At 40.3% G+C, this 12,321-nt stretch overlaps 2 protein-coding genes across 2 annotated transcripts; one reads left to right on the forward strand and one right to left on the reverse strand.

Moving 5' to 3' along the window:
* The first annotated feature begins 2,139 nt into the window (after window positions 1-2,139).
* Window positions 2,140-5,375, forward strand: LOC127757999 (uncharacterized). The gene is made up of 2 exons (XM_052283596.1): window positions 2,140-2,300; window positions 3,848-5,375. The coding sequence occupies exons 1-2, from the start codon at window positions 2,232-2,234 to the stop codon at window positions 4,706-4,708; spliced, it is 930 nt and encodes a 309-aa protein (XP_052139556.1). The 5' UTR covers window positions 2,140-2,231; the 3' UTR covers window positions 4,709-5,375.
* A 1,891-nt stretch (window positions 5,376-7,266) lies between these two features.
* On the reverse strand, window positions 7,267-11,965 carry LOC127757559 (cysteine synthase). Its single transcript, XM_052283098.1, has 11 exons — window positions 11,637-11,965; window positions 11,449-11,496; window positions 11,217-11,326; window positions 10,959-11,016; window positions 9,268-9,531; window positions 9,052-9,189; window positions 8,880-8,931; window positions 8,437-8,516; window positions 8,169-8,228; window positions 7,948-8,028; window positions 7,267-7,593 (listed from the first exon to the last, which is right to left on the reverse strand). The coding sequence occupies exons 1-11, from the start codon at window positions 11,880-11,882 to the stop codon at window positions 7,504-7,506; spliced, it is 1,227 nt and encodes a 408-aa protein (XP_052139058.1). The 5' UTR covers window positions 11,883-11,965; the 3' UTR covers window positions 7,267-7,503.
* Window positions 11,966-12,321: the final 356 nt, after the last annotated feature.

Below are 12,321 nucleotides of genomic sequence, written 5' to 3' on the forward strand. Positions count from 1 at the left end.
TCACTGAACTAAACAAGAACCCTCTTTGTTTCCTTGTGGAAGAGAACATCTGCTATTAACCAATGCATATGCAAGGAAGGAAGGATACCTCATTTCTATGTGCCCCTGCTCATGGAGTGTGACCAAACTGTCCTCATGGCATCCAAAGCTATATATTTCTATTAATGCTATTCAGGTCAGTAACAGCCAAGAGGCTCTGCACACACAGTTCGTCACCTTCCAAACTGTCCTCATGGCCCTGTTTGGATCATTAAACGTAGATTACTGACAAAACCCATTCCATAACCGCTAGGCTATTTTGCGAGATGAATCTAACGAGGTATATTAATCCATGATTCGCTACAGTGATGCTACAGTAATCAGCCGCTAATCATGGATTAATATACATCATTATATTCGTCTCGCAAAATAGTCTAGGGGTTATAGAATCGGTTTTATCGGTAATCTACGTTTAATACTCCTAAATAGCAAAATTCTGTAGGGCTATTTAATAGCTCGGAGAATCCAAACAAGGCCATGGTTGCACTTGTTTCTTTCCATCATCACTTAACTCAATCATTTGCTTGTCAGCTTATAAACTGCTATAGAAAATTAAGTTTTAAAACTTAAGTTGATTTCAAGGGGGTTTTCATATTTTTATTTTTTAGCTTTTACTTTTAAATCGCTATACAGGTATATATGAAAAATTTACAAATAAATTATTTTTTCTCGATGATAAGCCGTTACGGCCTATAATCAACTATAGGTTAAACAATGAGGTTATTCTTCGAAAACAACTAAAGGCACCATTCTTGTGAAAAAGCTTTGGAAGATGAAGTGTAGTAGCAGTACAAGTTCAATTGCCTGAAGAGCAGGTAAAGCCAGAGAGATCAAAGCAGCAAAAAGGCCATGACAACATCATGGAGTATATATTCAGATTCACCTCCTCTTTTTCTTCAGCAAGGAAAGGGAGGTGCAATATTACAAAAAAAATCTGCAGCAGTTTGTGCTGTCCTTTTTGGAAGGAAGTAAGGAAAAGGGGGTCCAAGAGGAGGTTGGCTCACACAATGAGTGACACAATGCCCTGCTGCCTTGCTTTGCTCAGCTTTGCTTTACTTTGCTTGCGTAGGTAGGAAGAGGAAGAGCAGAAAATGGAGGGAGAGCAGTATGAAAATTTGGCAGCAAAATTGGCAGGCGCCAAACATAATAAATGAAATGAATAACTGCAACTAATTTGTTTATAGATTTAGATGGATGTTTCGGATATCTGTAACGATAATGTATAACTTTATTTGTCTAACAAGTTTAGAACCACACATGATACACCTATGCAATACCGGTGTTGTAAATTGGGCCCATATGTCATGTACATGCAAGGGAAAATTTATAGTTTTGAATTAAAAAAATGCTATTTATAGTTTCACGAAATACCTACTTTTGAACAAATAATTACAGTAATGTGAAATTTACTCAATGGAAAAAGTGCAAGAACTGAGTTGAATGGGAGAAGGAATATGAAAACAAAACCAGATTTGCTGCAGATTTACGCATTCATTGTGATAGATATATATCCCCAATATATATATTGACATTGTTTTTCCTAATACTAATTTCTTATTAGAAGGAAAAAACACACACCAAAACACATAGTCGAGCCCAGTTCGTTCCAGGCTCAAGCCTAGCCAAAGCCACAGCTCACCACAGCTCGTCAGTTAGGGCATGTTTAGTTCGCAAAAATTTTTGCCACGCATACCACATCAGATATACGGACACACATTTAAAGTATTAAATATAGTCTAATAACAAAACAAATAAGATTCCACCAGAAAACTACGAGACGAATTTATTAAGCCTAATTAATCCGTTATTAGCAAATGTTTACTGTAGCACCATATTGTCAAATCAGGGCGCAATTAGGCTTCAAAGATTCGTCACGCAATTTCCTGGCGAACTGTGTAATTAATTCTTTTTGTCTACGTTTAATACTATATGCATGTATTTAAACATTCGATGTGACAGCATGAAAAATTTATTATCGCCAGTATTGAGTACTTGCTCGGCTCGGCTCACGAGCCGACGGCTGGGCTCACTGAGCGAGCCAGAGCAATCCGGCTCAGATAAAAGCGAAACCCTCCCTCCCCTCTCCAAGCGGAAACCTACCCCCTCTTCTTCCTCCGCTTCTCTCTCTCTCTCTCTCTCTCTCCTCTTTCTCTCTCCTCAACCGTGCGGCTGCCTCCTCCTCGTCGCTGGGCATGGATGTGCACCCGCCGAATGCGGCCGCCTCCTCGCTGGAGGAGTTGTTCCCGCACCAGCCCGCCACGGTCAGTGCTCCGGGCCTCCTAGCTTTGTTGCTTCCCCCTTTCTTTCCCCCCTTCTTGCTGTTGCTGTGTGTGTGTATGTGTGCTTTGGTATAAGTTTTTTTTTTCTTGCCAAGAACCGGGCGTGGTTGGGTTGCTCTTCTGTGGGGAGGAGGAATTGGGGAGGAAGATGGTTTCTTTTTCTTGGGGAGTATTGGATGTTTTCTTTGGGGATTTTCTTTTTTTCTTCTTTCTAAATTGGGGATTTCTTGGGAGTTTTTGTGTTGGGGGTTTTGGGGGTTTTTGGTACAAGAATTTGGTGCGGTTGTGGTGGCCTCTTCTCTAGTTTCTTGATATTATTGTTCTAGGACCTAGGGTTTGGGTTTTTTTTTTCCTTTCACTTGTGTTCTTTACCGTTTAGATGAATTTTCTCCACTATTATGTTTGCATAGAAGAAAATGGGGGATTTTCCTTTGTTTCTTGAACTATCTTACCTTCCTATTCATGCGTGCTGCATTTCCTCGCCCTTTTCTTCACCTTTTCCTACCTATAAATTGGAAAGAATTTTTTTGGTTCATAGAGAAACAAATATATTTACAGTTGTTGAGCAATTCATTCAGCCGCACACTTTTTTCCAGCAGAGCTTCATAGGGAAAATAAACAAGACTATGTTCATGCCAATCTTGCATCTTGTTTTTGGCTATCTTAGTTGTGAGGTCACAGGGAAGAAATGCATGTATTGCTTTGTGACTTTCAATATCGATGTGTGTATATGTTATTCCCTTACCATCACTGTCATTGCATAGACGTGTCCATTGTAAAAATCTTCTTTCGTCGATGGGATGATGTGCATGCAAGATTGCGACAGCCAATTTTTTTTACTTTGTCAATTCGGGTGAAAAACCTTTATTGTTGCCGGAAACAATTGATAAGAGGCACTGAGCTTTATCCTAATTTCTTTTAGGCATTGTTCAATTTTATTGTGTAATTCTAAAGCTTTACTGTTAGAATTCAATAAAGGGCCTACTGCCTGCATCCCCATGTGAAATGTGGTTGCCTAGCTCTCTTTTGGTTTGGAGTTTCTTTTGGTCTGTTGCAGGTATAGCATTTACTGCAATTGATCCTATTGTGTGCCCACTGCCCGCTATAGTGTTTAATTGCAAGTTGTAACTGAGTGATTGCTGTGGCAGTTTTGTATTCCTTGCCACAATTACAAATTGTAGATGCTGCACATTCTATCTTTGAGGGGCCATAAATTTCTTGATGCTTGAGATATATGAACTTCAAGTTTGTTACCGCTGTATACCAGAAACAGCTGATACTGACCCCTGGAATTTTGTCTTTGCTAATTTTTGTCAGAAAAAAAAAACTTTTGAGGAATTTAATTGCACCATGCTTCAGCTAACTTTATTTTTTGATTTTGGACCTCCATGCATGTCTTGCTGTAATCTAGTAGAACGAGAGCTTTGTAAAGCTATAATTCCTTCACTGTTATGTAATTTAGTTTTTAAAAGATGGATAGATAATTGTTTCGCCATTGCAATCTTGTCTAACATTTCTTTACTTTGCAGGAAAGTGATAGAAGTGGCATAGAGTGGCTCTCTGTCTATGTAGAGGACTGCTTGTCAACCTCTGCATCCTGCACAAACCCTGTCTCTGCAGAACTACCGCCTATTACAATGGCAAGTCAAGGTGCTGCAAAACCAAAGTTACCACCACGCTCATCTACCAATGCAAGAAAAAAGAAAAGGAGCCTGGCATCGGTCATAAGCGACACTGATGACCAACATTGTATCACGCTGTTTGTCGAGCCACCGCTACTCCTGCTCGATCATAAGGACTGGCTAGCAGAGAGTGAGCTTATCCTCCCCAAGAAGGACAAAGATGAAGAACTTGTCCAAGAGCAAGAACAAGAGGAGGAAGAGAATTACAAAATGAGTGCAGGAATGCAATTCCAGCAGGAGCAACTGGTGATCACTTGTAGCTATTGTTTGTCCAGCCAATCACCACAGTGGTGGGATGGTCCATCAGGGCCTACCTGCGATGCTTGTCGTCTGAGGATTGAGGCGAGGAATGGGCACACCACCAGTTCCAAGAAGCGCTATGGCCAAGAGATTGACAAAGAACAGGACATAGGAAAGCGGCGAGATAAGAAGAAGATCAAGAAGGCTGTTTATGTGAATGATGAGCTGCTATCGGAGGAGCCAATGAAGAGGTGCACCCATTGCTTGTCCTACAAGACGCCACAGTGGAGGACCGGTCCCTTGGGGCCTAAGACGCTATGCAATGCTTGCGGTGTGAGGTTCAAGTCTGGCAGGCTGCTGCCGGAATACAGGCCTGCTAATAGTCCAACTTTTGTGAGTGACATACACTCCAATTCTCATAAGAAGGTCATGCAGCTGAGGAATTCTGTTCCACACCCAAGGAAGTGAACTGGTGGTCGGGAACGTCTCGATCTGTTGCGTTTAGTTTTAGGAACTCTTCAGTTGTAGAAGTAAGCTGATAGTGAAGAACATCTTAATCTGTCTCATTGAATTTTAGGCGGGCTCCTTGGTCGTAGAAGTGAGCTGATGATCACATCTCAATCTGCTGCATTGAGCTTTTAGGGGCTCTCAGCCTTAGATGCTGAGAAAACGAAAGCAGAATCTAGTTAGGCGTCATGAACTCTTTGTTAGCTCTAGCCGTTTTTTAACTTGAGAAATTAATCTGCTAGTTGTTGGAGATCATCAGTTTAATACCAATGGGTGGTTGCTACCTTTGTTATCCCACCATTGTCTTGCAGCATGCTTGTTCTGTGATACTCGCTGAATATGTTTGCAAGATGGAAATCAGAATTCAGAGCAGCCTCTTAGACTATGTTCTGTGATACTTGCTGAATGTGTCTGCAAGATGGAATGAGAGCAAGCCTCTTAGATTATATCCTGCACCATCTATGATCTTTGCACATACTTCAGCCATGCCCCTTTTGGCCTCTTCTCCATATGTTCATAATTCTCATTATAGTAGTATTTGTCATTCTTTTCTGAAGTGGAATGAGAGCTTCTCATTGTGTGGTTTTGTTGGTGGGGTGCAAAACCGCAAATCGTATCTCCTTGGACATGCCATGAGCCCCAGATAGATTTAGGGTTCATGTTTCCTGTTAGTGTGCTAAAATTCAGGCCAATCACCTGAAAATTGCAAGCTACATGGTAAATATCTTGATTAATAACTGTTATAGTCCACCTAATATCTGATCTTATGACAACAAAATCTTAGCAAATGCAACAAAATCATAACTGATTGTTTTCCTGGTAGCAAATTCTGCTCAACAGTAGATCAGATAGACTGCATGAATCAATGCCCTGCAGATTTCAGATTTTTTCAGACCACAAAGTTGTCTTCAATTCAGAAATCTCTCTGCAGGCTCTACACTTGCACACTGAGACAATTTCCATGGCTGGAGATGATGAACAATGATGCAGCTGTGCTTGTAGTCTTCTTCTGTCCACTCAAAAGTTAAAGCAAAGGAAAGGAAGGTCTAGTCCAGGCTACCTTTCTGCTGTTCTTTTATCATGTTGGAGCCTTTTTTGGTTGCACATGGTTGGCCCTCTTCTGCCATATCCATGCTTGCAATTTTACTGACAATTAAAGCTCTGTAAATCATAAATCATGATGGCCGAGAAGCTCAATCCTGTACTTGTCTGAAGAAACTCACCCATGCCGCCATGCGTGTTCTTGCAAGTTAAAAGCTCACTCTTTTTCAGTTCATAGTTTTGCTTGCCTTTCCCTAAATGTCAGCAGAGAAAAGGCAAAGCTGTATACTCCCTCCGTCCAAAAAAAAAAAAGGCAAATTCTGAGTTTCCGTGCCAACATTTGACTCTCCGTCTTATATAATTTTTTTTATAATTAGTATTTTCATTGTTGTTAGATGATAAAACATGATTAATACTTTATGCATGACTTATCTTTTTAATTTTTTTTCATAATTTTTTCAAATAAGACGAACAGTCAAACGTTGGACACGAAAACCAGATTTATCTTTTTTTTGGGACGGAGGGAGTACATTGGATCAGCCTTGTCCTTTGTCGCTGATGCTATGAATGATTTATACCACTACAAAAATAATAAAGCAGTAGAAACAAGAAAGTCAAGTGCCTAGATAGGAGTAGTAGCTTAGACAATGGACAATGCTAGTCTTGTCTGCAAGTGAATTCACTGAAGATGCTCCTAAAAACTCACCAAAGATGTTGACAAAGTTGGTTTCTTGATTCAGATTAATCCCTAGAAGAAGCAGCTATTGACCTTTTTTTAAATAAAAAAAATTAAAGCAAAACTATAGATCAGGTCAGGTCAAAATCAATGTGAGCGTGGCTCCATTTCTACAGGACCAAGGTTGTGCATTTACTAGTAGTAACAGGTAACTAAACCAATGAATGATGGTGTACTGCACCCTGGCAATGCCAACAGGCAACAGCCAAAACAGTTCCTGGAACATGAGCATAGCCTGCATTGCACCTTTTTGACTGATGTTGGCTCCTTTTCTCCTGCAAAAGCCAGTTAGCAGCAGCAGCAAGGACTAGGAGCATCAATGTTCATCAGTACTACTATTTTGTATTTTCTCTGTCAGCCATGGCCCATGGCCCATAAACTGGTACAACCCTTATTTGGGCCTGATGTCATTCTTCAGAGCACTACTGCTCTCTTGTGAGAATATTTATGGTTCAGACTTTAGAGAAAGATCCAACATGAGACTTGTTCTCTTATGAGAATTTGTGGTTCAGAGAAAGATCCCAAAACATGAGACTTGGGCTGTGTTTAGTTCCTGAAATTGGGGAGAAGTTTAGGAAAAGTTGATAGTTTGGAAAAAAAGTTAGGAGTTTATGTGAGCAAGAAAGTTTTGGATGTGATGTGATATGATGGAAAGTTGGGAGTTTGGGAGAAGTTTGGTGTGAACTAAACAGGGCCTTGTTCTCTTATAAGAATATTATGGTTCAGACGAGATCCCAAAACATGAGACAAATCATATGATGCTTTATTTCATTCACACTGGCTGACAAATGCCCATGTAAAGGGTTCTGATATACAGGGAAGATAAAATGTAAACTGTTTAACACTACAAGGCTAACACACTGTGTTCCCCATTGCTACACAAGCAGAACAACTTGAAAATGGCAGGACAATGTATGTTTAATCACACAAGCAGAGATACCAAACTTTTATTCCTGTGGATTCCCGGAGATTGTGCATTTCATTCAACCACCATGTTTTCAGCTTCCTTCTTGATGGACTGGAAGAGCACCGACGAAAGGTACCGCTCACCAAAGCTTGGGAAGACAACCTACATTGAGGGAAAGGTGTTAGTGTGGGGATGAACATGATGAAACAAATCGACAATGTTGTCCATGGGTTTATCCCGTCATGGCCTCGGGTCATGATAAATGTGGAGATAGTGCTTGTTTTGGACGGCAGTTCGTTCTATGCGAATTGAAATTATAGATGCCACAATGACAAAACAAGAACTCAGATTCGTTAGCTTTTCCTCTAGGTCACTGGAGTGTAAATTTGGAGTATATCTGTACTGCTGTACATTTGGACTAAAATACCAAATGGATAAACAAATGCAGGTGCAGTCGAAGTAGCTTTAAGCCACAGGGCATTAGAAATTCAGAGGTAAGAAAAATGAAACGCTTACAACAAAAAGTTTTCCTTCATTTTCCGGCCTCTGAGCGAGCCTAACAGCTGCTGCTGCAGCTGCACCTGAAGATATTCCAACCTACAATTATTTACATCACTGATGACTTCAGCAAAGGTACCATCCGAATGATCCGTACATAGAGAGGCTTAACAAAAGCAATTTGTGTACCTACAGATTAATAATAGAGCACAGAAATGAACATCAAACACAAATCTTACCAGCAACCCTTCTTTCAATGCAAGAGCCTTTGCCATCTCGATAGCTTCATCACTTGAAACCTGTCAAACAGTTCAATGCACCAAACGTTCATACCAGATTAAAAGAAGCAGATATTTGCTAAGACATCATGAATAATATAGATCTAGTACCGACTACTATTCGAATGAAGAAAAGTAAAGCTATGGATCAAGTGAGAGAAAAAAAACATGGTGCTAAATTATATATCTGTCTTTCTACAGCTCAACTTAATACAGAAGCATAACATACTTGTACAGTTTCATTGATGAGGTCAACATCCAGGACCCCAGGAACAAAACCAGCTCCAATTCCTTGAATCTTGTGTGGCCCTGCATTAGAAGTAAATGGTTCACAAGATCCCTTCTTCAAAAGGATATTCTTTTCTATTGAGAGGTACAAGGATACACTATTGAACCCAGAAAATGAGTCCTTAGGGAGCACATCAACAATCATCAACCACATGATAATTCCAATTTCAAAATGCAGCCATCCAATAATTAAATCTGCTCTCCCTCCTCAACAAGATATTCACATGACTAAGTCCCAGACAACCACAAATCAAAGATTTTGTTTTAGCTTTTGGCTGTTGTGGGAAAACTAAAGTGCGGCAAACAATTTATTATTTTTTTATTGACACAACCAGAAAATGAAATAAAGTCATGACATGGAATTAATGGATGACTCCTTATTACCAGGCTTTCCACCAGATAAGACAGCGCTCTCGACTGGCTCCACACCATAGATCTTACATAAGAAAAAAAATAAAATCAGATACTATTCTTTTCCTAAAGGAACAAATGCTGGAACTTTAATTATTCAATGTGGCAAACCAAAACTGTAGTATAGAGCTTTTCTGGTCCTTACCTTGATATCAGGATTTTGCTCTCTGAGGTATCGTCCAGCTCCAGTAATAGTGCCACCTGTCCCAATACCAGAAACTAAACCATCAACTTTACCTCCTGTTCCTTTCCAGATTTCAGGTCCAGTGGTCTCGTAATGGATCTGCATAATAACATCCCAGTATGAGTCCACAGAACACAAATATAAACAAGGGTATTAAAATGTTAAATCATGCTACACCTTTGGGTTAGCAGGGTTCTCGAATTGTTGGAGGATAAATGAGTTGTTTGTCTTCGCTGCCAGTTCTTCTGCCTTTTGGACAGCTCCTTTCATTCCCAAGAGTGGGTCAGTAAGTATCAATTCAGCACCAAAAGCCTTCAATATGATTCTCCTCTCCATGCTCATGGAGGCCGGCATCGTGAGTACAAGCCTGTAACCCTTTGCAGCAGCCATGAAGGCCAGTCCAATGCCTGTGTTGCCACTAGTTGGCTCAATCAGCACACTCTGGCAATCATTGACAGACAAAGCAAAACATCAGTAAAGCCAGATCTTGCGTTCTTAACTATATGGAAGTTATAATAGATTTAGCTTTACTAGCAGTTTGAAGAAGTGTTTACCAACAAAAAAAAACTGCTAACTTACTATCACATAAAAAGCATTGTAAAATTCCCTTATTTAAATACTACCTCCTTCCCAAAATATAAGGAGTTCTAGGCTTAGACACGGGTATTAAGAAAGTATGTGGGATTAAATGGACGAGGGTTTGTGATTGGTTGGGAAGAGAAAGTAGGTAGTGAATTTGAATGGTGGAAGGTTGTGATTGGTTGAGAAGGGAATGTAGGTGAAGAAGTTGTTATATTTTGAGACAAATTCTGAATGCTAAAAGTTATATTTTGGGACGGAGGGAGTATGCTTTAAGCTACTAATTGAATCATGCAGATGGCAACTGGAAATATAAAAATTACTTTGGTCAACTGGCAATATAAAAATTACTTTGGTCAACTGGCAAAGTATCTGCAGAAATAAAACACCTAGATGCAGGAGAAAACGAACAATACTGCAAACAAGGCCACATTCATCATTCATGACTCCTAGACACGGCAAATATATTAATCTAGAAGAAGCATGGTATGTCAAAATATGCTGCTATTGAAAATAATATGATTGTTCTTATAAAGAACAAGCAGATCGAAAAACTTCAGTGATGCAATGGAGCCGTGATCTTATTTGGCTGAAAAAAAATTTACTTGGTCATCTATTCTTTAATAGCATAAGTACTACGAAAACTATTTCTAAAATAAGACAAGACAAGGTCTATTGTACATAACTAGCTAGAAACATATGCTGGTTCATCTAGTACTAATCAGTCCATACAGCAGGTTTCCATTTAATGAAGAAAATCAATTTATTTTTCCAATAAAATCAACTAAACAAAACCAATCTAGGCCCAAGCATCAATCATTAGGTTATCTCCATTGCAAAAATAATGTTTAGTAGCCTCTTCATCAAGAATAAATTAGGGAAACATGCCACAACGTGAGATGGCAGAATAACAGCTATCGGATAACTTATGATTATGCAATCGAGTGACAGCTGGGGATCACATTTCGTTGCCTTCTGACTTAGATAACGCGAGGAACACCTTATTCATTTTCTATAAAATATCTAGACCAATGCAGTAGGTGAATGGTCCATTTCTTATCAATCTAACTACTTATTTGAGCTTTCGCACATGCGCCGGTCAACTCAAACTCTCTGCTATGCACGCCCTTTCATCAGCAGATCAGCTCCAACATACTATCAAACCGCAGTGGGATCCAACAAATAAATAAATGAACAACATTCACATTGATGCAGGAAGAACAACTAGTTTATAAGACCAAACTGTTCCATTGGTACAGAACACCGAAATCATTAAAAAAAATCCTCACCTTGCCTGGAGTGATCAGCCCCTTCTCCTCTGCATCAGTGATCATACTGTATCCAATCCTGTACAAACCCAACACAACCACACATCAAAATTTCATCTCAAAATCCAAGATGCAAGTAAGAGCTCTAATCATAAACAGCTGAGAACTAAACAGAGAAAAATCACATCTCCATTCCGGAAACAACCACAAATAACCGATTTTTCAGACGTAATCCACCACCCTAACATGACAAGATGATAAATTTCAGTAGAGCTTCACCTATCCTTGACGCTGGAGCATGGCTCCATGGACTCGAGCTTGGCCGCGACGCGCCCGACGCACCCATCCGTCACCCGGTTGAGGTACACCAACGGCGTGTTCCCAATCAACTACAGCACATCACAAAAAAGATTCAATCTTCTTCTTTTTCTCTCTCAAATCACATCCCAATACCAATCCAAAAAAATGCCACGACGATGAAGAACAAGAAACCATTTTGGCGCTCGCTCACCTCGGTGACATCCTTGGCGATGGTCTCACCCATTATCCCGTCAGCAATCTGAAACAAACCAAATAAAAAACAAAAATCAAGAACACACACACAAAAAAAAAAAAATCACCCTCAAAATCACCACATCAACCCAGAAAAACTCCAATCCAATCCAATCCGAGACAACAGAGAGGGGGGGCACTGCCTACCGATCTGACAGCGAAACAACAACAATCCTTGCTCCTCCTTGGGAAATGGCGGCTCGTGGAGTTGGAGGAGGAAGCATCAGGACGCGAGGTTTTATACAGGAGAGGAGGAAGGGGAGGTCCATGACTGCGCGGGAAGGCGCGGTCCACGGTGCACCGTGTCACTGCAGGTGGGGCCCGCAGGAGATAGCCCCGATGGCCGGTGTACGTGGACCGGGGGAGGGGCGTTCGTTGAACCTGGACGGCCATGGTTTGCCAGAAGGCAGCAACGAGAGAGAGAGGCGATCGAATTCAGTGAGCTGTGGCGTAATTGCCCAAGCCACAGCTCTCTCTCTCCCTCTCTCTCTCTCTCTGCCTATAAATAAGTGTTTGCAGCTACGAAAATTCAATCGTGGAAAAACTATATGGGATAATCCTATTGATTTATTTATGGTATGCAGGATATAGAGGCTTCGCAAATTCGTTTGTTGTCGCCTGTGGGACATCGATATCAGAGTAGAATTGTTTAGGCTCGTACTCCCTATGTCAAAAAAAAAAAAACCCCACTTCTATAAATGAATTTGGACATAGTGTATGTCCAGATTCATATCTAGAAGTGAAGTTTTTTTTTACGAAGAGAGCACAATATATGTCTATTGTCGATACTTTTTTGAGATCAGTATATAAAATAGGTGGTACTAGATTAACG

The sequence above is a fragment of the Oryza glaberrima genome, chromosome 12 (genome assembly GCF_000147395.1).
Source record: "Oryza glaberrima chromosome 12, OglaRS2, whole genome shotgun sequence".
Classification (NCBI taxonomy): Eukaryota; Viridiplantae; Streptophyta; class Magnoliopsida; order Poales; family Poaceae; genus Oryza; species Oryza glaberrima.